Source organism: Triticum aestivum, chromosome 6D (genome assembly GCF_018294505.1).
Source record: "Triticum aestivum cultivar Chinese Spring chromosome 6D, IWGSC CS RefSeq v2.1, whole genome shotgun sequence".
NCBI classification, from domain to species: domain Eukaryota; kingdom Viridiplantae; phylum Streptophyta; class Magnoliopsida; order Poales; family Poaceae; genus Triticum; species Triticum aestivum.
Genome location: NC_057811.1, coordinates 489,994,922 through 490,022,017, shown reverse-complemented (window position 1 = coordinate 490,022,017; position 27,096 = coordinate 489,994,922). Strand labels below are relative to the sequence as shown.

Below are 27,096 nucleotides of genomic sequence, written 5' to 3'. Positions count from 1 at the left end.
AGTTGTCTATAAATAAACAGGAGCTCCCACCAGTAGCATTATATATTAGCATAAGTGTATTTCAGATCTAACAAAAATAGTCAGCCTACCCGGCAACACATCCAACACAGGTAGCTCCATCATCGAACACAGCCAACGTCCGTCTGTGGAGCTCCACAGACGGACTGACTAAGGAACAAAAAAGCCATTTGCATAACATCTAGTAATCCAGACTTAATTACATAAAGAGAAGTACATTCCCAGATTTACACTGAAGAAATTTAGCGGCAAGTGTCATATTGTATTCGATGATCATACCGTGACCAAAGTATGTATATATACAATTGCTTGAATTTTGCGGCCATACAGAAATGTAACCAGAGTTAAGAACAATTACCTGTAAGTAGAAAAGCTGCTAAATATGCACAGTTTAACTATGTCTAATGTAATGTGCACGTAGGAATTCAAATGCTAAAGAATCAAAGTCCAGGTTGGTTGGTGAGCCTAGTGATAGGAGACTGTCTAGCTTGGTTCGGAGAGCACTTGTTGGGTTTCAGATTCGTTTTTTGCTAAATGTTACAGCCTAAATGCTGAACTATTTACTCTACTTGTTCGGATGGGTGTTCATCCCAAAGTGTTCCCGGACTGCCCGTGAGGGTTCAAAGAATGAGGTCTTCACCTTTGAGAATATAAAAACATGCGCTCAATTCTACAGAGGAAGGACAAATAACCATGATAAGCGGAGGAAAAAATTTAGGGGCCGGGCAAAACCTGCGATTTAGTGCGGAAACAACGGCGGCAACGGCGGCAACGGCGGCCTAACTGTGGAACATCGGCGAGTCTTCACTGGATGAGGCGGCTCCTGCGTCCTCAGAAGCAGTGGCGGCAGCAGCGTCCTCGCTGGATGTGGTGGCTCACAAAGCAGCAGCGGGGAGCAGTTCGTTCGGATGCAGAGACGGCAGATGTGGTGGCGGCTGCCGTGTGCAATGGAGTCGGCGCCGACCTGCATCGGTGGCTCGGTTCCTCATGCAGTGCCTCTATCAATCCGTCCACAAGGAAGCTAGCTCAAGCAGTGCCTCCATGATTGCTCGTAAGGTCTGTTCAACATGAATGAAATATTTAGTCAAACATTGGGAAAGCAAACTGAAGGATCCTTTGGCCTTCCACATGAAACCCCTCATTCTGAAGGAACACAGCATGCGTGGCATATAATGATGAATCATCAGGCCATACAAAAAACGGATTTAGAGAAATTGCAAGAGATATTACGAAGCAAATGTGATCTGCTAGGGGTGGTGGTAATAGGAAACATGTTTTCCAACCAGATACCAGCACAACTTTCTCAGATGAAAGCTCACAGTTTATGTCATCTCTTAGTAAGCTCAACACTTCGGAGACAATCCATAGGTCTTCAGAATTATTTGTTTGACGGTTGGGCTTCTTCCAGCTTCAACTCTTCATCAGCACATTCAAATGACAATGAAGCAAAGACACATCTCTCTGGCAAATGGAAGATAGGCCATCAATTTCAGCATCAAGAATATGAGAATAAAGGCTTCGGCATGCTTGGATACTTGTTTGTTCTCTCAGACCAGGAAACATCAAAACTTGCTAGCAAACAACATCATACAAATGTCCAAAGGGAGAATTGCTCCCTGTTATGTACATGCACCAATTGCTGTCGAAAACAAAGATTGCGCGAGATTCCTTGATAAAAAGCCAAACCGCTCAGATTCACAAAGCATTTCATGCACAAATCAACCTTCAACACGTATGAAAATTAAAATTAGCTATATGTGGTAGGAACAATCAATGCAAATTAAGCAATGACAATAGACAGTGGATTCACACGAATTGTAAGTTGAAGTGCTATCAGATGGCGGTGGCTCCACACCTAGACCCGCTTTCCATCGTAGTCCCAGGACTTCCAGAACTACTTCTGGTGCACCTCGATAGCGGAAAAATCAGAACTAGTGCAGCACATTGTCCCTATAGATTCAGACTTGGAAGCGAGCACCACCCCCACTGCAGGGATCGACTATTTACTGGTGCACGCCAACGGTGGCTAAGGCCAGCTTATATTGGTAGGCTTTTTTCAAACATGTGGTGTGCACATGACAGAGTGAAAACTCTGAAAACTAATCCGTGATTTACAATCGTGAATCCAAATGAGCTACAAATCCCAGCAGAAAAGGAAAGCTCTTGTCTGATCCATATGAACCAGAACAAAAACCACATGTCATACAATGTTGTAATCTAGGTTCAGGAGACACAGAAAATAAGCCTGACCTACGCAGCAAGGGGGGCACATCAGGAACACCTGATGCACGGCGGCAGCATGAGACCCTCGTCCGTGCGTCCGCAAGGAGGGACGACCTACCCCCTCTCCACACGAGGTAAAGATTAGTAGGTAAAGAAAAGATAAAGATAAAAATAGGTATACGTGAGCATGGGACGTCTCACACTCACGAAGAATTGCACATTCGACGCCGGTCAGGAAGTACCACACAGAGATGTCCTCCACCAACTCCTCGTGCATGCGCTGCCATGACGGGCGCGAGGCCGCCGACACGCCCTCCATTGCCACACGCCGTGCCCGTGCACACCCTCCAGGCCGTCATGTGGGAGCATCGAGTCGCCCTTCTCGTCGCGGATGTCGAACACGCACAGCCGGAGCGCCGCGCCCACCTTGCCTAGCGCCCCTCCCACCCGGCACTTTGACTGCTCCGCCTCCGGCGGCTCGCGTAGCAGCGAGGCGCGGTCACGAGCGGCGATGTGGCGGACGATGCGGCTCTTGCGCCGGCTGAGCCAGTAGAAGCAAGTGCCGACGTGGACGCCGGGGGGTGCGGCGCCGAGGCGGCGCGCCACGCCTTCCGACCGGAGCTCCCTCACATTCCACGTACTGGTCAAGGACGAGAAGGTCTCCACGAGCCCGCAGTGGAGCCTGCGCCGGAGGAGAAGGACCACGGTGAAGTCCGTGTTACCGGTGGACGCGTCGACGTGGTACTCGAGTCTGGAGTTGGCGTCACGGTCCGATGCGATGGTTGATGGTGGAAGCGCGAGCTAGCGGTTCGCGCCTGGGTCGCATACATAGTACCCGCTCAGGCTGCGGGCCAGCAGGAGTGGGCCATGCGATGCGACGATGGAGATGTCAAGCATGGGGACGGTCTTCTCAAAGAAGACGACATAGTCCTCCACGTGCACTTCAGACGTCGGCGGCGAGCCGGGATGCTGCGAGGGAACAGCGTCCGGCTCAGCGACATCCATCACCGTGGCAGTAGGGTCGACGACCCCAGGCTGTTGTTCAGCGGCGGCGTCCTCAGAGTAAGAGCCGTCAAACAAGCTGCCGACCACCGGCAGTTCTGCGTCAGCGGCTCCGTCCTCGGACTCAGACTCAGACACATAAGGAGCGTCGTCTTCGTCGTCGGCACCGATGGAGTAGAAAAGGCGGAAAACTGATTTTTCGGTGCCCTTGTCGAGGAGGGCGGGTGTCGGATCTGGCCGTGGAACTCGGACAATTTGCCGTGGCGAAGGACGGCGATCCTTGTACCTATCGAGGACGGGGAATCTGACAGGGAAGCTGTCGCCAGGGTTGGTGGCGACGAGAGTGAGGTGTGTGTACCCGATCTTGCCGCGTGGCTGGAGGATGAAGGCGGACGGGCCGTCGTCGAGGAGCGGCAGCGGCCGCGGGGAGAGGTGGCGGCAGAGGAACGTGGGCTGGTAGAGCACCGCGCGCCACCTCCGGCAGACGGCGGCGAGACGGTACACTTCTTTGGTGGGGAGCCGGCACAGGATCTCGGAGACGATGCCGTCGTCCAGGTGCGGCACGGCTTGCAAGGCGGCGGCACCGGAGATCGAGCCCGAAGTGATGGCGTCTGCCGTATGCACGTGGAGTCGGAATCAACTTGTAACTGGGTCGGGCGTTAGGTGCGTCTGCGTGTACTCCCCAATGTATATATATGTAGTATACGCAGGTAAAATAATACCACCTCGGACGTAGAAAATAATATAGATGAAAAAAAATTGAAAGCGTAAATTCACGGAAAAAAGCGTATTGTGACAGTGAACCCACAGAGTCAATCCATGCTGTATTATAAACTTTCCCTAATAAATAAAGCACGGATTGACTTTGTCGGGTTCACCGTTGCGACGGTTTTGTAGAATAGTCCCTATAGTTTTTATTAATAAACCCGCACTTCATGGAGACACATGATCGAGCAGTTTCCGTTTCGTACATCGGCCTCCAGCCGGTGGTATGTTCCTGTTATGGGCCGCTAAAATAAGTGTGGATCGGAATTTATTTTATGGGCCACTAAACCGAGTCCAGCCAACTGAACTAGCAAACAATCACATCACAAGTCACAAGGAGGGTTTGGTGTCACGACGGTTTTGCAGAATAGTCCCTGTAGTTTTTATTAATGAACCCGCACTTCATGGAGACACAGGATCGAGCAGTTTCCGTTTCGTACGTCGGCGCCCAGCCGGTGGTATGTTCCTGTTATGGGCCACTAAAATAAGTGTGGATCGGAATTTATTTTCTGGGCCACTAAACGGAAGAGTCCAGCCAACTGAACTAGCAAACAATCACATCACAAGTCACAAGGAGGGTTCGGTGGCTAATTAAATAGCACCACCTCGACTTTTTGCACTAAATTGTATCAACTTAAATATGTTTGCGAGTTGCCTGAGATATCAGCAAGCTTCCTCACGGACAGAGAAACAAGAGGAAAATCAGGGAACATACGCCCATGCTGATTGGGATGCAAATAAATGGATTTGTGGGCAGGTATACTTGATTGGCCGGAATCCTCGGAAATAGAGGGGCAAATAGCGAGGGAAGGAGGCGCGGCTGGCACAATGGAGGGACTCACTAGCGGGCGAGGCAAGGACGCGCGGCTGGCACACGAGGAGCTCCTGCGGTAGGCGCGGGTTGGAAGAAAGAGGGCAGGGCTACGAGGTTAAGCAAGCAGGTCGGGGTGCTCGCAGTGACCGAGAGGCGGCAGGCAAGGCATGCCGTGGGTGTGAGATCCTTGCCGGCGGTGGGGCAGGCCGTGGACGCACGGCTCGGCTGCACCTCCTGCGGTGGGTGACGGCGCAAGGGGAGGGGGTCGGGGAGGAGGCAGAGAGAAATCGGGATCGAGCTCAGGGGCGACTAGGGTTAAGGAGGTTGGCTGGGCCTTGGGCGAAAAGGCCGACTGGGCTGGGAGGAGGAAAAGAAAGGTGGGCTGGCCTTGATTTAAAAAATAGAAAGGGGTTTTCTTCTATTTTTTGAAAAACATATTTATTTGGAGGCCAATAATAATTGAGTTGAAAGTTTTCATGTGGCCTCCCTGAATTTGGCATGGAATTAAATATTTAGAAACAAAGGGATTTAATTTGCAAGTGTCTTTAAGGGTAATTTCCAAATAATGAAATAATTTATTTGAGCTCTCTAATAATGTTGGCAAGATATGTTGTATGGGTTATAAAGAGAACCACCATGTGAATTCCCTCATTTTAAATAGATCAAATATCTATGCAATTTCATTTTTTGGAATATCATTTAATTAAATGTGAGTGTGAACTGCGTGATAGCATGTTAAAGTATTTAATCCAGAATTCGTGGTATATGCACTTCATCAATTTTCTAAATATGTACGATGAGGGTGAAGTAAGGTAAGTGCTTCTTACCACCAACGATTCAGATATAATGCACTCCCAGGAACTACGCTCCCCTGTTTCAGTTTGTTGAGCCTATCTCATTATATTTTTTGTTTGGAAGTCTTACTTTTATTTCTTTCCCTCGTACGTTTACATTATGTGAAACATTCAATTCTTGCATGCAGTGATTAAATAGAACTCACCATGTAACATTTCTACTCATTCAGTGTGTCACGACATGCATCCACCGCAATTAATGGAGATTAAAGCATGATATGCATTTCTCCTACATATCAGCATGCGCCTCCCAGCCTCCAGGGATGTTGTCATGCCGCGTTCATGGGCGTTTTAGTGGAAACATCAATTTTCTCCCGTAGCAACGCACGGGCATATATATATATATATATATATATATATATATATATATATATATATATATATATATATATATATATATATATATATATATATATATATATATATCCCTAATAATAAAGTACGGATTGATTTTGTCGGGTTCACCGTCACAATACGCTTTCTTCTCATGTCATAATATGCTTTTACAATTTGTATGGACAAAATCGTAATATAAACGAGGTGGTACTAATTTGGGGTCTGCACGTCCTTCCTCCTTCCTCCCTAATTTTTGTCCGTTTCGTACGTCCACCCTGTTTTCCCATACGTCACTTGCGGCATCATGAGGATCGGGGTCGCAAGACGGAAACAAATTCAGCACCCTCTTAGGAATCGAACCGGCCAGGCCGAACAAATCAGGCCCCCCTATCTGGGTGGCCCAAACAAATCGTCTCAAAATTACTTGCCAATTGCCGATGGGAGGAATTGAACTCAAAATCTCCAGCCCAGTAAACAATGTCGCAGCCAACTGGGCTAGATAATGTTATGTGCAGATAGTCAGGTTGACTCATATAATAAATAGTGCCACCTGGCTCCGCTAAATAAAATGTACCCAATTTATATAGGTGTTTAAATTTTCTGGGTATCACGAAGCAAATCTCAGGGATCGTTATATTAAAAAAATATCGAAGGGAAGTGAGGCTAAAGAAGAAGGAAAGAGTGGCTACCATTGGCCTCTTAAGAGGAAAAGAATCAAAAAAATATAAGGGAAAAAAGGGAGAAGGCTTAATGAGCTTTCTATATATGCGAAATAAGAGAGCGAGAAATATAAGGAAGAAATCTCAGGGATCGTGATATAATGAAATATGGAAGGAAAGAGTGGCTACTTGGCTCTTAAAGAGGATTTCAAGGAATAGAGGAAATAAGGAAAAAAAGAGGAAGAATAAATTAACCTTCTATATATGCGAAATAAAAGAGCGACCTTTAATGAACAGAGAGCCCAGTTTGTTGCTGGTCGATTTTAACCAAAGTTCGATTGGATTTGGTACTGTTTTTGTGTCCTTCACGGACTAACATTAGAGCCAATTTTGGACTAATATATATACACCGGTTAGCACACACACGGCATTATGCGACTGCATAATAAATCACGAACACCAAAACACATACATTTAGAAGTCATGGTCATAGAGTCTGATCTCGATGTAGCGTGCAACATCCCTGAATGGGGACACGCTCGAGGTGGTATGGAGGAACAATTGCACTAGGTAAATTTACTTCAACTAAAGTGTTGCGTGCAGGATATTTTTATTGTCTGATGTCCATAACTCATTAGGATGGTTAATTTGCCGGTGTGATATGCTTCATCACTATGCATCTATGATCCGATCTTAACTGTCGTACTGAAGTCGGACGAAAAAAATTCTGTGTATACCAGTGCCCTTACTTCAATATCATTTTTTATTTCCTAAATTGCACCCAGGAAAAACATGACACTATCAATACATCAGCTCACATTGGTTGACTCATTCATGCTTATTTCAAACTTTGTTTAAGGATACCACACTACAAAAATTATTATTTAAACAAAAGAATATAGTAAACAAAAGTACATTGCTTTATTAAAATAGCTAAGGTAATTACAACAATTGCAATATCTTACCACCATGATTATAATATAGGCACTATCTTGGTTTAAGGCAGTAATGTAAAGCAATATAATGCAAAAAGGGAAAAAGAGAGAAAGTCTAGGTTGGCCAATATAATCTTTAAATCTACATATATTCTAATGCTTATGTCCAATGTATTAAAGCAACTTATAAGTAGCTACATATATTCTATTTATGATGCAAAATCTAATCAGTTTCTTCTTTTAGTAAACATAAAAGATTCATACAATATTGAAAACACTCATGCAGCCAAGCAATTTGGGTCACTATCTCCAGTCCTGGATGCCAAGGAACGTAGAAATAAAAGAGATAGCGAGCGATATGCACGGATGACCAATGAAGAAAAACAAGAAAAGCTGAAAAAGCGACGCCAGGCCTATCAGTGAAACAAAACAATTAAAGATTCAACTTATGTGCAAGAAAAATGCATACAAGGGAGGAAGAAATATGCAAATATGGAGCTAGCACAAAAAACAAAAAAAATGCGCAAGAGAAAGGCAAAAATATGCAAATATGAAGCCTGAGCAAAAGAAAGCAAGAATAGCGCAAATTGCAGCTAATCGTGAACTGAAGCATAACACACCATGCAAAGAATCAATTGCGATGGAGAACCTGGCATATGTCGCGACAGAAGAGGAAGTTAGTAAATCGATACGACGAAGACTTCACAAAGTATATATGCATGGAGGGTCCACAAAGTATACGACTTTCTTATGTAATCACTCTCATGTGTTTGTTCTCACTCTTTTCCTTCTTTAGACCCTTCATGTCTAGAAGAAAACTGATCAGTTGCTTCATTTGATTCTGCGTATTATTGAGGTAGGTGTGTAAGCATGGCCCTAAAATTGATTATATCTTCAACGGCAGCCCTAAAAGCATAGCTGGGCTAAGAAACTGCATTCTTTCCTCACTTGAGGCTAAAATACACCTCCAACAGATCATAAGTGATGAAAAGAAGTGTCTCGAAGGAAAAATTGCTAAGAGATGCTAATTGCGGCACCACCAGCAGTTCTAAAACAAACACTACATCAATGCTCGGACGGCAGAACCGCCAAAGCTGACCGCACCCTGGGCTTAGGGTTCTACTGTGCTACGCATTGGGATTCTAGGATTCCACTATTTTATAATAGTACGTTGTTTTGAATTCTCGATAAACCATTTTGTTATTATTGTACTGCGCTGGTGTACATTTTCAAGCATTTCACTTACGCAACACGCATGCATTTCTTTCTCTTAAAAAATAACATGCACGCTCTGGCGAGAGTCGACGCACATGCACACATCTATCCTCCCATTCCCTATTCTAAAAAAATACTTTCTTTCGAATGCCTCTCCTTCCCGAGTAAACGCCGCCGTGGGCCACCATTCTCGACTGATGTCGTTCGTCTGCTACGCTGCCCTGTAGCAACGTAAATCGGTAATTTTCTCTTCGGGCGAATCTCCATGTTGTCTCCTTGGATGCCGGCATGGCTTCCTCAGGTGGACTTCCTCGACGCCGTCCACGTGGTTTAGGCCATGCTTATTAGGCTACGAAGTATGAATTTTTTTCTCCCGTTGCAACGCACGGGCATTTGTGCTAGTCTTTCCCTAATCCCTAATCCCTAATTCCTAATTTAATAATAAAGCACGGATTGACTTTGTCGGGTTCACCGTCACAATACGCTTTCAGTTTGAATTTAAAACATATACGTGAGGTGGTACTAATACGTGAGGTGGTTCTAACAATAATAATAAGTGTCACAGAAAGATGACGATTCGATCGATTGGGCCACCAGGATTGTATTGGGCCTCGAAGGAGAGAGCACGGGCATGATTCCTCCTGAAAGCATAGGGCCTCCACCAGGTTACATATTACGAGCAAACAAAGACATCATGCACACAATCCCTTCGTCCTCCACACGCACGAAGCCGCCGCCGCCGCTTCTCACCTCGATGCTAGATCGGGATCGAAGTCGTTGCTCAAATCGTGAGATCGTAGGAAGAATCACAACACGACAGATGTGAAGGGATCAATATCGTCGCCGCCGTTGCCTTTGCTCTGGACGGAGAGGATGGATACCTCCGTTGGAAGAAATCAGTGCTGCTCCGCCTCCACGTCCTCAGCGTTGGCGCACGTACTGATCACCGCGCGCCGACTAGCATCTCGTCGTGTGTGCGTCCGTAGCCGGCGAAATCGATCCGCTCAACTTATATGTTCTAATCAAGGCGCTAGCGTTGGCTAGCTAGCATTGGCCTTGTATGTGTATCTCGGCCTTGTACGTGTATCTCTCCAAAGAGAATCGTTCAAGCGTGGCGTTTGTACTCGGCGTCTCCGAAAGCAGTCGTCGAGCCGCATACCTGAGCCAGCATTCTACAAGAGCGTCTTGCAGCTTCTCTGGCTCAACTCCTCCGTCTGCGGCCTCGCCGCTGCCGACGACAAGGACCATCCTTGCCGAGTTCTCTTATGCAGGTGGCGCAGTTAAAATGAACTCGTTGAGAACACACGTCTCAATCACAGTCACAAAAGGATTCGTGCCCAGCCTTGTGGTCGCAGTGGACGCAGATTTCGTCTTTCGATCAAATTCTGTTGTGTGATACAATAGCAGCAGGAGTAGAGCAGCAAAATTCATCAGATAAAAAAAGCGGCAGAGGCTGAAGGACCGAGTGCTGTCGATGTAGCTTTACAACCATGCATGCATCCAAATCACCGTTGTTGTGACCTTGACCTGGGATTGCTCCAAGCTAATTGAACCAGCATGCCATGACCACTACCAAGCTTCAATTACGTGGACAGGTACCCTTATCTTTCTTTTCCATTGCCATATTTGTGTAGAATTACCAAGTGCAGTCTCGAGTCTTGACCCTCGCAACCATGGGGGCTTGCCATGCATCTAAAAAAAAGATGCATCGTCGATTGGGTAGGAAATAATTCCCAGAATTGTGGGGTAATTATGGGGCTTCACATACATGCAAGGTAGAAAGAAAGTACCATCCATTGGGATTGGGCGCACAAGTAACAACAAAATAATGAAAGGAAGACATTGCACAATGATTGGAGAGGATGTTGCACAATGGTTTATAATGCATGGTAGAGGGGGACGTTGCCATCGGCATTAATATTCCTTACTAAATTTGTGTTAATTTTATTTTTCGTTGAAACATATGATGTAGTTTTGAATACTCATTAAATTTAATTACTTTTAATGTGCTTTATATTATCACAATGATGCTATGAATAAAACAGAACTTCTTCCATAAGAAAATATTGTTAATCAGATCAATTTAGTCGAATCGTACCCCAAGTTCTATCTTTGTTCATAGGAACTAGATTTCTTTCCCAGATGTTGTCATGGGCATTAATATTAGAACTAAATTTGCAACAATTTTATTTTCCATTGAAATGCTCGACGTAATTGTTATTACTTACTACATTTTATTATTTTTGATGTTCTTTATGTTGCCATGATGTTAAGAATAGATCAAAAGTTTTACGAAAAGAAAATGTTGTCACTAGATCAATTTACTCTGAATCGCACCCATGTCCTAAGCTCCATGTCATGAACTCGTGATCCTCAAATTATACTTTTTTTATCATAAGCAACTTATCCCGTGATATAGTTCCTCGACCCGACCAGACATGGTTTATAAGAACAGAATTTTTTTTCCGTTGCAACGCACGGGCATTTGTGCTAGTCTTTCCCTAAATTTTTTTAATAATAAAGCACGGATTGACTTTGTCGGGTTCACCGTCACAATACGCTTCTTCCCGTGATTTTACGCTTTCAATTTGGGTTCACCGTCACGTATTTTTGCAAAAGAGTCCTTCTATTTTTTGATAGTCTATATACCTACTAACGCACGGGCAAAATTTCCCCTCCCTATGGACCTGAGTTGGAGTCAAACTACACCTCCTCGTTGCCTTCCCAACCCCTTCAATAAATATCAATTTGAGAGGCGGAGGAGAAGCAGACAAGAAGGCTTGCCACGGACCTCCGCTCGTGCTGCCAGGAGCTTCCGTCGGTCAAGTTGCTACCGTCCCAAGATCCATTGTTGTGCCGCTGCTCCATTCCACACCGCCGGATCGCTGCCGCCGATGCCGTGTGGTGCTGCGATCACCCCGCTCAATACGAATAATCGATGGTGCTGATAAGTCGTATGATCGATTTCCCCTTGATTTCCTCAACCAGAAAACAAGATCGAGATAACTCCGCTCCAGTCATCCGACCACGTCTCAAGCCACTGCCCATGTTTTTTCTGCTCCGCAGTGCAGCCGACCCCTGCGTCGTGGCCGTCGCCGGCGCGCTGGGTCGTAGTTTCTATCTATCCCCGTATCTAGGCGGCCTTGCCGCAATGCACGCCGACTGGGAGATGGGAGAACGCTCTCCAACATTGGGTGTTCCGCAGCACATCCCAGCGGCTGGGGGACGGGAGCACACTCTCCTCCAGGGCTCCAGGGCATCCCAAACAGTGTCTTGGTTAGCGAGGGCCGCTGCTTCTTATCCGTGTTGCCGATCTGACTGCTCCGCAAGCCCCTACTTCAGCGAAGATGCAGAGGCAGGCGAGGTCGACGTGGGAGGAAAAGTCGTCAGGGGAGGTGGCGCTGCAGGGAGAGGAAGTCGAAGGACATGGCTGGGCTGTGAGAGGTCGTGCCAAGGGAGATCTTGGGAGGATGAGCTAACAGGCAGGTCAGAGAACCGGAGGAGCGCTCGTGTTTGACCCTGATGCGGGATTGCACAGGCAAAGGAGCTGAGGGTGTAGGGAGCGAGGTGTCCGTGGCAATGGGGCTGAATGAAAGATGAAATTATTGACTGCTCGTTCTCTACAATTTGGATGAGAGACTACACTATGGTGCTACTACCTGCGGCTTGATTATTATATTTTCTAAAGTTGCGGTGTTGCGGCCGCTTGCTATGATACAAGGTGAGGGAGTGAAAGAGAGGGGGAGATTTTGCAAGATAAAAATATCTTTGTTTTGGGTTGTGCTGTTGGTGCTTGTTTGGTGCTGCTACTAATGCTACGAGAGAGATACCGACTGCTGGCACTGATTATAAGCGTTTCATGGCTGATGTTTATTGCTACTAGATTGAGTGTTTTGTAAGCATTGTGCGTGAGGTCTGCATGATCAATAGCATGTTCAACTGATTTCTGGTATTTATGAACTATATTGCTGGGATGCTTTCTTTTTTATTTTATTTTGTTACGCTAGATTTTCCGTGAAAGAAATATTATGAGAGGTGCAACGATTGCTAGAGTATGCCAATTTAGCCAGCTCTCATGTTAACGATTTTATACTTTTTATGTGGAAGTTAGGATTGGATAAAAGGAATACTCAAAGGCACACACATTTTTTCCCCTTAGAGGTAACAACTGGATATATGCTTCTAAAATGACTTAGATGACATAACTCTCAAAGAGGCCGAGATAAAAACAATAGTACCTAAGATGCATCTTTGCATAGGTTAAGTCTAGATGTTTATGCATATCGTTACATCTTGGACAGTACAATGAGTTGCTCTAGAAAATTAAGATGCAAAAGTATGACGATTATCTTGATAGCCTAAAAAATATTGAGTATATCGAGTTTAAATGGAGCCGGCCAATCCTAATTCATGGCCACTGGTCTTTGTTCGCACAGGTTAACGGTAAAAAAGAAAGTCAACAATGCTATCTAATGAGCACGAGGATCCTAAGGGCACATATTTAATCTGCATGCATTAGAATATGTATGCTCTGCGAACCAACCTGTTGTTGGATGGTTAGGAGGAAAACGATACTCCAGCTCACAAGGGTACAAGTTCTAGACTTGGCACTTGTGTTCGCATTTTCTTGGGTTTATTACATGCCTTTCGGCGATGTGTATTTAGTGGCAGGAGAAGTTCCCGTTGTCTATGAAGGTTTATGTGACGATTTCGTCAATCTCTAGATGATGTGCCGACTCAGTCTCTCGAAGACAATCATAAGGAGCATCTTGCGAATTATCTTGATGCCGCTTTAATCTCCTTAATAATGTTGCATACTATCCACCCGTGCCTTCCTTGGTGTCATTGACCACAATCTTGCACTCTGATGCTATGATCACATGTGATAGACAAAGATCAAGAGCAAGAGAAAGGGCTTCACAGAACGCCAACGCTTCCAAGGTTGCCGGATCTAAGACCCCCAAGCATTTGAATGCCGAGAATCCTAAATACGTGTCTACATCATCATTGCAAGAATATAGTATTAGCCTTCACACCCGTATGGGATGGGTTGGAGACCATGCCACGCTTCAGCCACTCCCTCCGGCTCAAGGAGCGGGCGGGGCAGGGCAGCATTGAAGCAAGCTAATAAACCTTCATATTTTGTTCACATGTTAAATAGTCCTATCTTACTTTCTTAACTACATAAATTTATATATGACATTGGTTGACGTATTAACAAGTCCTCTTGTGATTTGATAAGCAGAGACTGGTGCACGGATCTAAATTATATTTGGGAAACGGAGGAACTGCACTCTCGAATGGGAGAAAGGCCCGAATAAATTGGAGACATAAGAGAAGATGGTGAACATAAAAATAGCATGCAAGTTTTTCTCCCGTTGCAACGCACGGGCATATGTGCTAGTAATAATAAAGCACGGATTGAGTCTGTCGGGTTCACCGTCATGTCTTTTTTTTTGAAAAAGTCCGTGTAGTTTTTTTAATTAACCCGCGCTCCATGACGTTTCATCTTTAAGTGAAAAAATTGACAAACACCTCTCTCTCCCGCACGAGAACCCGAGACGCCCCGGCGCTAGGGTTCGCTCCGCCGCCGCGCCCCATCCCTCCGCTCCCGGCAACCCTCGCCACCTTCTCCTATCCCCAGTCGTCGTCGTAGTACCTTGTCGTCGGTCCGGTGCGCGAGGGCAGGAGCCACGCGAAGCACCAGGCTGGTGGAGGCGCGGGGGAGGAGGAGGAAGACGAGGCAGCAGGACGGTGAGGGGAGGACGCGAGAGGGCGGCCGCGGTGGAACGGGAGGACCATCTGATGTCTTCGGTGGGGTAGCCCAACCCACCACTCCTCCTCCTGCGACGACGACAGAGGGCAGAGGACCATCCAACTATGTTGCTTCAGCTGATGGAATTGGGGAGGCGGCTTTGGTGAGAAGTCCGGTGGACCGAGGAACCACGGATGCGGCGACGGAGGCCATGGAGACTACTCATCCTTGGTCCAGAATCTTGCCAGACCACCCAGAGATGGTGCATTCCTCTCTTCCTTCTCCATTGAACTATTTGTGTGTCATCCCCTTCTCTGATTGAAGTATAGCTTGCCAGATACCTAATGGACACTGTCTCTGAACTTGTCACCCCCTTATAATGGTGTAAAAAAATCAGTCAATGAAACCAAAGCTACTGTATTTTCCACGCAGTTGCCCTTTTATCTGCAATGAGTAGCTTCTATATGGAAGATTAGATACCAATATACTCGATGAATTACAATGGTACTGTGTAAAGTAGAAAGCCTGAAAGAACATATATGGAAGATTAGATACAAATATACTGCTACTGAATTACAATTGTACTGTGTAAGGTAGAAAGCCTGAAAAAACCAGGTTCTGTTGATAAGTGAGTTAACCAATGCCAGAATTAGAAAGTGGTAGGACTAGGGTTCCTACCGGGCCTCCGGCGTAGATTGTATGGACAAGGGGGAGGAGGACGAGGGCTGGAGCGGGCGCGCCGGCGATGAGGCGCCGTCGCGGCTAGGGTTAGGTGCGGCGGCTAGGGTTCCGGCTCCTTGGGGAGCCGGGCAACAGAAGATTATAATATCTTTATTGCTTGCCTCAAACGGTGTCTTACAACTAGTATTTATAACTTTAGCCTAAGATAACTTGCCTAATATAACTTGCCTAAGATAACTTGTGGGTCAAGCCCCTAATACTAATGCCCGGTGGGCCTCTTTCTGGTATAGACCAAACCGGTCATAACATCTCTCCCCGCCTGCGCAAACAGCTCGTCCTAGAGTTGAAAGTCTGGATAGTGTTGGCGGAATTCGTCACGCTGCTCCCAAGTAGCCTCCTCCTCCGGAAGGCCCGCCCACTGAACGAGGACGAACCAGACGCCACGACGGAGCTGCGCCTGCAACACCTTTGCCGGCTCGGGAAGAATGCGACCATCGGCGAGTGGAGGAAGCGCCGGAGGAGCCGCCGGTGGCTCGCCACGGAAAGGCTTGAGCAGCCCAACATGGAAGACGTCGTGGATGCGAGCGCGGGCTGGAAGCTGAAGACAATATGCCACCTTCCCAATGCGCTCCAAGATAGGGAAGGGCCCGGCGTAGCGAGGGCCGAGCTTGCGCTTCGCGCGCGGGTCGAGTGACTGCGTAGAGTGGTGGAGGAGACGCAGCCACACCCAATCACCCACCGCGAACTCCGCCTCGCGATGATGATCGTCGTAGTAGTGCTTGGCCAGCTGCTGTGCCTGAAGGAGACGCTGACGAACCTCAGCAAGCATCTCGTCACGAGTGCGGATAAGGTCACCCGCAACCTCCGTCCGAGCCGTCTCCGGGTCCACCGAAAGTATAGGCGGGGGTGGTCGACCATAGACCACCTCAAACGGCGTCGCGCGCAGGGCGGAGTGATAAGAGGTATTGTAGCAGTACTCCGCCCAAGAGAGCCAATCCACCCAAGCGCGAGGCCAATCACCTGTCACACAACGCAAATACATGGCAATGACCTTGTTAACCACCTCGGACTGACCATCTGTCTGAGGATGGAACGCCGTACTCAGGCGGAGTTGGACACCCGCCATCCTGAAGACATCGCGCCAGACATGGCCCGTGAACACTGGGTCCCGATCACTGACGATCGAAGCAGGGAACCCGTGGAGACGGACGATGCCGTCGAAGAAGGCCCGGGCCACTGACGCAGCCGTGTACGGATGGCCGAGCGCGATGAAGTGGGCGTACTTGGAGAAGCGGTTGACCACCGTGAGAATGACCGACTTGCCGCCCACCTTGGGAAGGCCCTCGATGAAGTCCATGGAGATATCCGCCCAAACCTGAGACGGCACCTCCAAAGGCTGAAGTAAGCCAGCCGGCCTCAGGGTCTCCATCTTGTTGCGCTGGCATGTCTGACAAGACCGAACCCAGTCGCGGACCAGGGCGCGATCGCCAGGGATGTAGAAGTCGGCGCGAAGACGATGGAGGGTTTTCTGCACACCCTCATGACCCGCCGAGTGGGCGAGCTGTAACACCTGGTGACGGAGATCATCATGCGCCGGAACAAAGATCCGGCGCCCATGGAGAAGCAGTCCGTCAAAGAAGCGCCAAGGCTCCTCCAGGTCGCCGGCCGTGAGCTGCTGCTGAAGAAGGACGGCGTCGTCGGCCGTCGCAGTTGCGCGGCGAATGTCGGCGAAGAGACCGAACGTCGGCCCGGAGCGGATGCACAGGGCCGCCCTGGCGGACTCGTCGGTGGAGGAAGCAAGGTCGGAGTCGCGACGGGACAGCGCGTCGGCCACGATGTTAAGACGGCCCGGCCGATACTCGACGGAGAAGTCGAAGCCGAAGAGCTTGCTGATCCACTGGTGCTGCGGCACGGTCGACAACCGTTGGTCCAGCAAGAACTTCAGGCTATAGTGGTCCGTGCGAATGTGGAAGGACCGTCCCCACAAGTACGGCCGCCAATGACGAACGGCTTGTACAAGGCCAATGAGCTCCCGCTGGTATGCCGCCAGCTTAAGATGGCGTGGAGCGAAAGGCCGGCTGAAGAAAGCGAGGGGCCCATCGCCCTGATGAACCACGGCGCCGAACCCGGCGCCCAAGGCGTCACAGTCCACCACGAACGGGCGGTCGAAGTCGGGCATCTGGAGGAGGGGGCCTCGAACGCTGTCGTCGCCTCGTCGTCCCAGGCGAAAGCGTCGCGGCGAAGCAACCGCGTGGGGCGCCGCGATGAGCCCGAACTCCCGGATAAATTTCCAGTAGTAGCCGGCGAGGCCGAGGAACCCGCGGAGAGCCCGCGGCGAGTGAGGCATCGGCCATGCAGAGACGGCCGCCACCTTGTCGGCGTCCATAGCCACCCCGTCGGCCGAGATGACATGGCCGAGGTAGGCGACGGTAGGTGTCCCGAACAAGCACTTCGAGCGCTTAAGGTGGAGGTGGTGCGCCTGAAGCTCGTTGAAGACGATGGCGACGTGCTGGAGGTGCTCGGCCCAGGTGGCACTGTAGATAAGAATGTCATCAAAGAAAACAAGCACAAACCGCCGTAAGTAGGGTCGAAGGACGTCGTTCATCAGGGCCTGGAAAGTCGCCGGGGCATTGGCGAGGCCGAAGGGCATCACCAAGAACTCGAAGTGGTCATGGTGGGTGCGAAACGCCGTCTTGGCGATGTCGTCTGGATGCATGCGCACCTCATGATAGCCTGACCGGAGATCGAGCTTGGTGAAGAAGCGCGCCCCATGGAGCTCATCCAGGAGCTCGTCGACCACCGGTATAGGGAACTTGTCCTTGAGCGTGAGCGCGTTGAGGGCGCGATAGTCGATGCAGAAACGCCACGTGCCGTCCGACTTACGGACGAGAAGCACCGGCGCGGAGAAGGGTGACGTGGAGATCCGGATGATGCCTGCCGCGAACATAAGGGCACACTGTCGCTCCAACTCATCCTTCTGCAGCTGAGGGTAGCGGTAGGGCCAAACCGCCACGGGGGTGGAACCCGGTACGAGGTGAATATGATGGTCGTACACCCGGGCGGGTGGAAGACCCCGTGGCTCGTCGAAGAGGTCGCTGTGCTGCTGTAGAAGGGGATCCAGCAGGGGGTGCTCGGCCTCCTGGGACGCGGCGGCCAGCTGGAAGTGTGGCACGGCTGGCGCGGCGCCCCCAAGGCCGTCCCACCAGATGCGGCGGCCCAGCCGCCAGAACGTCATCGAGAGTGCGTCGAAGTCCCACAGGATGGGCCCAAGGGTCCGGAGAAAATCCACCCCGAGGATGAAGTCGAAGCAGCCGAGGTCGATGCCTGCACATGTAATGGAGAAGTGCTCGCCACCGATGGAGATGGGAACGTCGCGGGCGAGCCCATGGCACCGGAGGCGATCGCCGTTTGCCACCGTGATCCGCAGGCGCTCCCCGCCCGTGGTCGGCAGTGCTAGCCGACGCATGGTTGCCCCGGGCAGGAAGTTATGGGTGGAGCCAGTATCCAGCAAGGCCACCAGCCGCTCGCCATGGACTGTCACCGGTAACAACATGGTCCGTTCGCCACGGATGCCGGCGAGAGCGTGGAGGGAGACAACGCACGCCGTCGCCGTGGAATCCGCGGGCGTGTCCCCGGCCGCCGCGGTTGGTGGCTCGTCGGTCGAGTCGTCCGCCTTGGTGTAGTCGACCGTCTCCAAGTAAAATAGGCGGGGGCAGACATGGGTCGGCGTGTAGGGCTCATCATAGTTGAAGCAGAGGCCCTGACGGCGACGCTCCTGCTGCTCGGCCGGTGACAACCGACGGAAGGTCCGGGTGGTGGCCGGAGGTGCGGTCGTCATGGCTGGAGGAAGCCGGCCCGGTGATGTTGGAGTCGGCGCTGGTCGACTGGGATGGCGGCCGCCCCGGCCGGCCGATTGCTGCAGCGCCTGAGCCCGCTGTTCGAAGGCCCGGGCGTAGTACATGGCCGTCTGGAGGTCGGGGGGATCCCGGAGCTCGACGTCCACGCGAATATGGTCCGGTAATCCGCCCACAAATAACTTGGCGCGCTGAGTCGCGGAGATGCCCGGCGCATGGCATGCCAGGGCCTGGAAGCGGTCGGCGTAGTCCTGCACCGTGGATGTGAAAGGCAAGCGGCCGAGGGCCGCCAGTCGACTCCCGCGGATAGGAGGCCCGAACCGGAGGAGACAAAGCTCCCGGAAGCGCTCCCATGGTGGCATGCCTCCCTCGTCCTGCTCGAGGGTGTAGTACCAAGTCTGCGCCGCGCCTCGGAGATGATAGGACGCGAGCCAGGTACGATCTGAAGCGAGCGTCCGCTGCCCTCGAAAGAACTGCTCGCACTGGTTGAGCCAGTTAAGGGGGTCCTCCGTGCCGTCGTAAGTGGCGAAGTCCAGTTTGGCGAAGCGAGGGGGTGTCGGGCCACCGTGCCCGGAAGCTGCAGTCAACGGTAGTGCGTGTGCCGGGTCGGGGATCTCTGGGGCGTAGTTCGCCGAGCTGGAGGGACGGTCAGATCGGAGGGAGGGCATTGGGTGGTCCGGCGCCGTAGTATACACCGGGTCCGGAGACGAGCCGGCCGCCCACGCGGGAATCGGCGATGGCGAGGGCGGAAATTGCACCTGGCGAAGGGGCCGGCCAGTAGGGCGGGACGCGGGTGGTGGTGCTGTCGATGGCGGCGGCGCCTGGTGGTGCTGCTGCACCGTCGCCTGCGTCGGGGGTCCGGCGGTGGCGCTGGGAGGAACTGCTGAGGCGGGCCCCCCAGCGATGCGGTGGCGGTCGGCCACGCTGGCCAAGGCGTTCCCGCGGCCGGGTAGGGCAGCAGGAGCGGCGGCGGAGGCGCCCCTCCGTAGGGCGCCTGGACGGCCGGGGCAGGCCACTGTAGCGGCGGCGGCCCATAGGCGGTGGTGGCGGCGCTCGGCGGCGGGGGCTGGTTCCCTGCGAGGTAGAGGGTGATGCCCCGGACGGCTTGGACGAGCTCTCGCAGGGTGCCCGACACCTCCTCGGGCGTAAGGAGCGGGGGCGGATCCGCCGTGGTGGTGGTCGTCCCTGGCGAGGAGGTGGTGATGGTCCCGGACGTGATCGCCGTCATCGGCGAGGAGGTGGCCGGCGGCAGCGGTGGTGGGGCGGAGGTGGATGGCAGCGGCGGCGGTGATGGAGGAAGCGACATGATCGGCCTGGTGTCTCTGGATACCAAATTGGTAGGACTAGGGTTCCTACCGGGCCTCCGGCGTAGATTGTATGGACAAGGGGGAGGAGGACGAGGGCTGGAACGGGCGCGCCGGCGATGAGGCGCCGTCGCGGCTAGGGTTAGGTGCGGCGGCTAGGGTTCCGGCTCCTTGGGGAGCCGGGCAACAGAAGATTATAATATCTTTATTGCTTGCCTCAAACGGTGTCTTACAACTAGTATTTATAACTTTAGCCTAAGATAACTTGCCTAATATAACTTGCCTAAGATAACTTGTGGGTCAAGCCCCTAATACTAATGCCCGGTGGGCCTCTTTCTGGTATAGACCAAACCGGTCATAACAGAAAGAGACGGGATGCGAAGAATATTGATTGATTATAAACCAGTTATTACCTTTCTTGATTTGGAGTAAGTGTGTTTGCTTGACTCAGCGTCCCTATATTTCCATCTTGAGGAAAAAAAGGTAAAACATGTAAAGTAGTAGTATAAGTTTTTTATGTTTGCTACATTCTGTTTTCGGGGGAATTAGAGAATCAAGTAGGCTTACCCTTGAATCCAACTGTTTTAGTGTTTAGTGTCCAGGAAATTTTCTTGAGATGATGGAAACGTATTGTCCCCTCAAAAAGCGGTGGAAAACGAATTGGATGGAAAGCTAGAGCTGGAGCAGGTTGACCATAGACACTCGCAAAATCCTTTTCTACTTTACATGTTTTATCGTTATCAAACTTTGTTCTGGCTTGTGGCTTTCTGAACCTCTTTTGGTCTTGTCTCTTGCAAACACAATTCCTGTCAAGTGGGTCTGAAGGAGTTGGGCAGTGGATAGTTCCCATCACACTATGCTGTTGTTCATACTCAGTTCAGCAAAAGTTCTTTTTTCTATGGAAAACAGGAGGATTTCAATTTTTCAGGGCTTGTAGAATGTCAAAAGAAAGATGATTTCTGGAGTAAACCTAATGTCAATTAGACTGGTTTCTATGGAGTGAGTTATGAACTTATGATGAGGAACTTGCATCCCGACTTAGGCATGGAGTTTAGACCAACACACTGAGTACAGAAGACAGATATGGTAGAACTATTATGGCTGGTAAAAACACTAAACAGAAGGTGGTCACGTTACTGCACTTGATTGTTGCGTAGAAGAATGAGACTGAGTATACTGTTCTTGCACATGCCATCAAACGTACTATTCTTCCTATTCTAACTTCTGTTGCTCCTAAACTTGATTTTGTTCTAAGTGTTCTTTTTGCCTTTATAGACAAGCATGCGCATATTTGAGATGATGGATCTTGCTGCACCTGAAGAGATGGTTAATATGAAGAACTTCCTAATTGACTTCCTTGAGCCATTCGCGCTGTAAGTTATTTGTTTTTACCATTCTGTAGTGGAAGGATAGTTCACCGTGCAGTCCCTTCTAACCTTTTAGAAACCCGTCCCTTTGTAGGAGAGCTGGCTGGGAGGCCAAGAGTGGGCAGGGTAACTTGAATGTACTGTTAAGAGGTACCCTCTTAACTGCTCTTGCTGAACTAGGCCATCAGTCTACCATAGATGAGGTTGTTCGTCGATTTAACCACCATTGCGTGTGCTATAGGTTCACAAATCTAGATGCCTTTGCTTGCCAAATAAAAACCGAAGAATAATTATGTTAGGAAGTTACACTAGCTTTGACGATCTGAACATTCATGGAATTTTTTCCGGCATTGCAACCACATTGAGCAGTTCAGCTGTAAGTCTGTAAGCAGTTCTCTTTCAAAGAGAAAAATGTATACATGCTTCAGTGAATGGCCGGCCCTTCTATTTAAGTAACATTGCAATTGTTATTGCTACTTGCTAATCGGTATGCACTAGCAGTGCGGGGAAGACTTTCTCCAAAGCTCTTAAGAGTCCTCAGTCCATTCACATACATATGCAGTTTGATTCATGTGAAATCAATGACTGATTATCTACGTCAACGCCAAGGGAAGTGGAGGACGAGGATGGGGAGTTGGGGAAGTACAAATTAAGGTGAGATAGATTTGCATGATATCCGCCGTTTTGCCCACCATATTCTCCTTTGTCTTTATAGAGAAAGAATGTCAGCGTACAGGTCAGAAGAAAAAAGATATCCTTTGTAAGGAAGAGAACTGTGCCTGTTTTGGAAAGAAGAGAAAAATACTAGGGTGCTGATTTCTTTTCATTCAGCCCCACGATTCTGTTATACTCCCTCTGTTCGTAATTACTTGTCGCAGAAATGAATGTATCTAGACGTATTTTAGTTCTAGATACATCCATTTCCGAGACAAGTAATTCCGAACGGAGGGAGTAGTTTGGATCAACTAAAAAAAAGGAAGGTGTTGATCGGTTGGTTTCAATTGGAAAGAGCTATAAGTATCCTTTTATTGATCTTTTAATTTTTTTAGAACAAATCTGTATCCTTTTATTGGAGAAAAAAAGTGTTGCAAAAAAAGGGGAGGAATTAAGAGGGCGATCAGATCTGATCCTTGATATCTGTGTTAGTAATACATACATTCTTGCATACTGACTGATCTTTCCATATGTATGAGTGTAGGATGATTCAATTTTATTTGTTGGCTGAGGAACAAGTGTCAAGATTGCTGCACCTCGATTTAATTTCATGGCTCAGTCTGCACTTGGAGGAAGTACTTTGTAGCGTATACTGGAGAGCACCGCCGCCGTAGGTTCATGCCTTGGTGCTCCTCACCGGCGCAATTTCCCAACCATCTCTTCCTATCGCCAGGTTCTCCTTTTTGCTGAAGGAACTACTTTGGAGAGACTGAAAACATGGGACCATATGGTGGCTGAAGAAGGTGGACATCATTGATTGCCTGTTGCCTTCTTGTTAGGAGGCAAATCAACAAGCACTCTTATCTTACTTAAGGACGGATTAGATGCGAAATATTATTGTTTGTTCGATCCGTGTTCTATTTAGTGGATTCTGAAAGATGAAACCAGTATGGTGGCATCTACCAAAGAACCATGGCATGTCTTTTCACGGAAGTGGTGTGTGACCATGAATGCAGCAATGAGGATTGCTATGTCGATTCTTTTGTTGTAGTAGACTACTGATATGATAGTCATATGTATATTATTTTAACCTTACAAAGTAACCAGTGGGTTAGAGATCACAAAGTCAGGTTTAACACTCTAGAAGTGAACTTAATTGGTTTGCTGAAGTGATTATCTAGAGTTTGTATGTATTTTTTATTTATGGTTTGATCTTGTAAGAAATAACAGGAAGATATAAACCTCTGACTCCGAGTATGAGTTCATAACTGTAGGTGTTGCAGCAAGTGTTATCAAAGATTACTTGAGTCCACTGATATAGAAATGTTTAAAGTTGCAGGTCTTAAAAACCAAGCATGGGGTCCTTCCCCTCCCTAGGTCTGAGGTTATCATTGAGGTAGCAATAGGCTTAATAAAAGAAACAAAATAAAACCATCTCAATGAGCTTAGAAGAAACACATCATCAGCGGCAGGAGCTTTGCCGAACATGAGCTTTACCTTATCGGAGAACCAAGAACAGAGAGTGTAGAGAGGAGAAAAGAGGCTCAAGATGGGTGCGGTAAATTATTGTTGCAGTACAGAAAATATTTTCTATTTGAGAATGGATTTCTTTTCAAAAATACTGAGTACTTTAAATATTGTTTTTCTACTTGCAATGCTTTGTTTCAGTGGTATACTATTGATTGAGTTTCTAACCATTTATTTATTTTGTACCCGTTGCAATACACGGGCCTTTTTACTAGTAAACTATAAAGTATAAATGCCCGTGCGCTGCAACGGGCAAAAGCAAAAAAACAAAGCCTGCATCGTGTGTCATCATGTGCCATTTCTTATAGCATTTATGATAAACATCGGTAATAAGATTACACTCTTATTGTTGTTCGGAGCATAAAGTGTGGATGTGAAGAAGCTAGCCTAACTTCCTTCGTGTATGGAATAGTATAGTAGTGCATGAAATAGTTTGTCTATCATTTTTTATGTTTTGTTATTAGAGTTGGAACATGTTTTGAAGCCCAACATTTTATGAACACATGATTTTTTTAGTGATTTTGTTAACAATTTTAAATATTTTTAAATCAGAATATTTTTGGGAAATTTCAGGATTTCTTAAAAAGCATGAACATATATAAAATATAAATATATTTTTTGAAACCTAGAGCAATTAGAAATGCTCATTATCTTAAAGGGAGAGCGGGCGCGGAGGAGGCAGGAGGCGTGAACCCACAGAGTCAATCCGTGCTTTATTATTAGAGAAAGATTAGGGAAAGATTTAGTTCCCTTTCAAGTGCAAGTGCACATGTGGCTTTTATTTCTTTCTAGCTCCCAGAGAAGTGTAGGTGCATATATATGCGCAACTTTTATATCTTTTTGCCTCAGCGTCAAAGTGTAGGTGCATATATGTAGCATCCATCAACCATGGTTTATAGTGAGCAACTAACAAGAAGCAGACTAAATTAAGGCACCCATCCAGTGTGCCTATACATATGTACGACAATACTCATGACAACTCTCATTTTTTGTTAAGTCATATTGCATGGTAATACAAAACATATGTCGGACCACACACGCACACTACAAAAATATGTGAGGTTTCGGAGGCATTAGAAAAATATCAGCATGTAGTTGTCGTTGTCTTAGAGCCCCAAGGCCAGAGGGAGTCCAGCTTGAGTTGCCTAATCCAAAATGCCAATGCGATGCAGGCCATAGGAAAACGTCTTGCTGCATGTATTTTCGTAGGAGATGGCAAAAAAATTAGGTTCTGGGAAGATAGATCTAGGGAAAGAGAATTCATCTCTAACCTTCCCTAGGTAGTATAATACTTCTTAGACGTATAACTGTACATGATGCCTTGTCTTGAAAACTCTCTTCTTTAAGCTTTAGGAGAGTTTTGATTGGGGAAAAAGAAGACCATTGGGCCAAACTTGTTCATTTGTGTGATAAGGTCTCCTTAACTGACTCTGAGGACAAACTCACTTCGTTAGCTATCTAGCTCAGGAGAGTTTTGTGTCAAGTCTTTTTATTCTGCAATGCATGTGGGTCCTAAAACCCCTGGCAGATTCCTTTGAAAAGTCAAAATTAATCCTAGAATCAAAACTTTTCTTTGGCTTGATTAGAAGCATAGCATGTTGGTGCAATGATAGGCCCCTTGTGTTTTGGAGTTTGTTGACATAAACAGTGTGGGACTTATGTGTTTGCTAGTGCACACAGAGTAACAGGTCCCTGAGAGATCATGTGGAGTTTTGAGTAAAACGACGAAGATAATCTCCCTGCGCTGCAGCGAAGGTTATCACCGAAGAGATTGATAGAGAGAGTGACCCCTCAAAATTGCTGGTGAAAAGAAAATCATTCGGTGGCTATTGGAAGAAGATGACTGTGTCCGAGGGAAATGTAGGAGAAGCGAAGATGTCGTATTTCTTTGGTTGTTTATATTCTCTTCGTTGAGTCATGATGTCTACTACGCAACTTTATCCTTGTAGAAGTTGTTGGGTCTCCAAGTGCAGAGTTTTGTAGGACAGTAGCAAATTTCCCTCAAGTGGATGACCTAAGGTTTATCAATCCGTGGGAGGCGTAGGATGAAGATGATCTCTCTCAAACAACCCTACAACCAAATAACAAAGACTCTCTTGTGTCCCCAACACACCCAATACAATGGTAAATTGTATAGGTTCACTAGTTCGGCGAAGAGATGGTGATACAAGTGCAATATGGATGGTAGATATAGGTTTTTGTAATATGAAAATATAAAAACAACAAGGTAGCAAGCGATAAAAGTGAGCGAAACAGGTATTGCGATGCTAGAAAACAAGGCCTAGGGTTCATACTTTCACTAGTGCAAGTTCTCTCAACAATGATAACATAATTGCATCATATAACAATCCTCAACGTGCAAGAAAGAGTCACTCCAAAGTCACTAATAGCGGAGGACAAACGAAGAGATTATTGTAGGGTACGAAATCACCTCAAAGTTATTCATTCTGATCGATCTATTGGGCTATTCCTATAAGTGTCACAAACAGCCGTAGAGTTCCACTACTAGGGAAAACCTTATACACAGAACTTTAGCAGTAGCGCGGGTCAAAAAAGCACACTAATGCTAAGTAGCAGTAGCGCGCTTGTGTAGACGACGTTAAAGATAAAGTTCTAGCAGTAGCGCGTCTGATTTTAAACGCGCTACTACTAAAATTCCCACGGCTTAGCCGATAGGCTACACATAGTAGTAGCGATCTATACACAACCACGCTACCGCTACTTGTTTTGTAGCAGCGCGTTTACGCTGAAAGGCGCTACTGCTAAATAATTTAAAATTAAATGAAAAAAGCAAATAGAAAAATAAATGAAAATGAAAGAAATAGAAGAAGGTGAAAGTAAAAAAATAAATTGTAAAGAAAAATTAATGAAAAAGGGAAAAAAAGAGAAAGGAGTAGCAGCAGCGCGTATCGCGGAAAGCGCTATAGCTAACTTAGGAGTAGCGTGCTTTCTGGAACGCGCTACTGCTACTTATGACTTAACCACGGGGTTCGTCCTTCCCCACGGCCACTTCCCCCAAATCCAACTCCTGCGCTCTCGCCGCCGCCGTCGCCCGTCGTCCGCCACGCGCTCTCCGCACACCCTCGACGCTGCCCCCGACCCCGGATTCGACGCCGCCCCCGCCCCCGACCTC

General features: G+C 48.1%; 1 protein-coding gene across 1 annotated transcript; it reads left to right on the top strand.

Moving 5' to 3' along the window:
* Positions 1–14,430: 14,430 nt before the first annotated feature.
* LOC123142244 (aminopeptidase M1-A-like) lies at positions 14,431–22,130 on the top strand. The gene is made up of 3 exons (XM_044561233.1): positions 14,431–14,838; positions 21,691–21,788; positions 21,877–22,130. The coding sequence occupies exons 1-3, from the start codon at positions 14,788–14,790 to the stop codon at positions 22,070–22,072; spliced, it is 345 nt and encodes a 114-aa protein (XP_044417168.1). The 5' UTR covers positions 14,431–14,787; the 3' UTR covers positions 22,073–22,130.
* Positions 22,131–27,096: the final 4,966 nt, after the last annotated feature.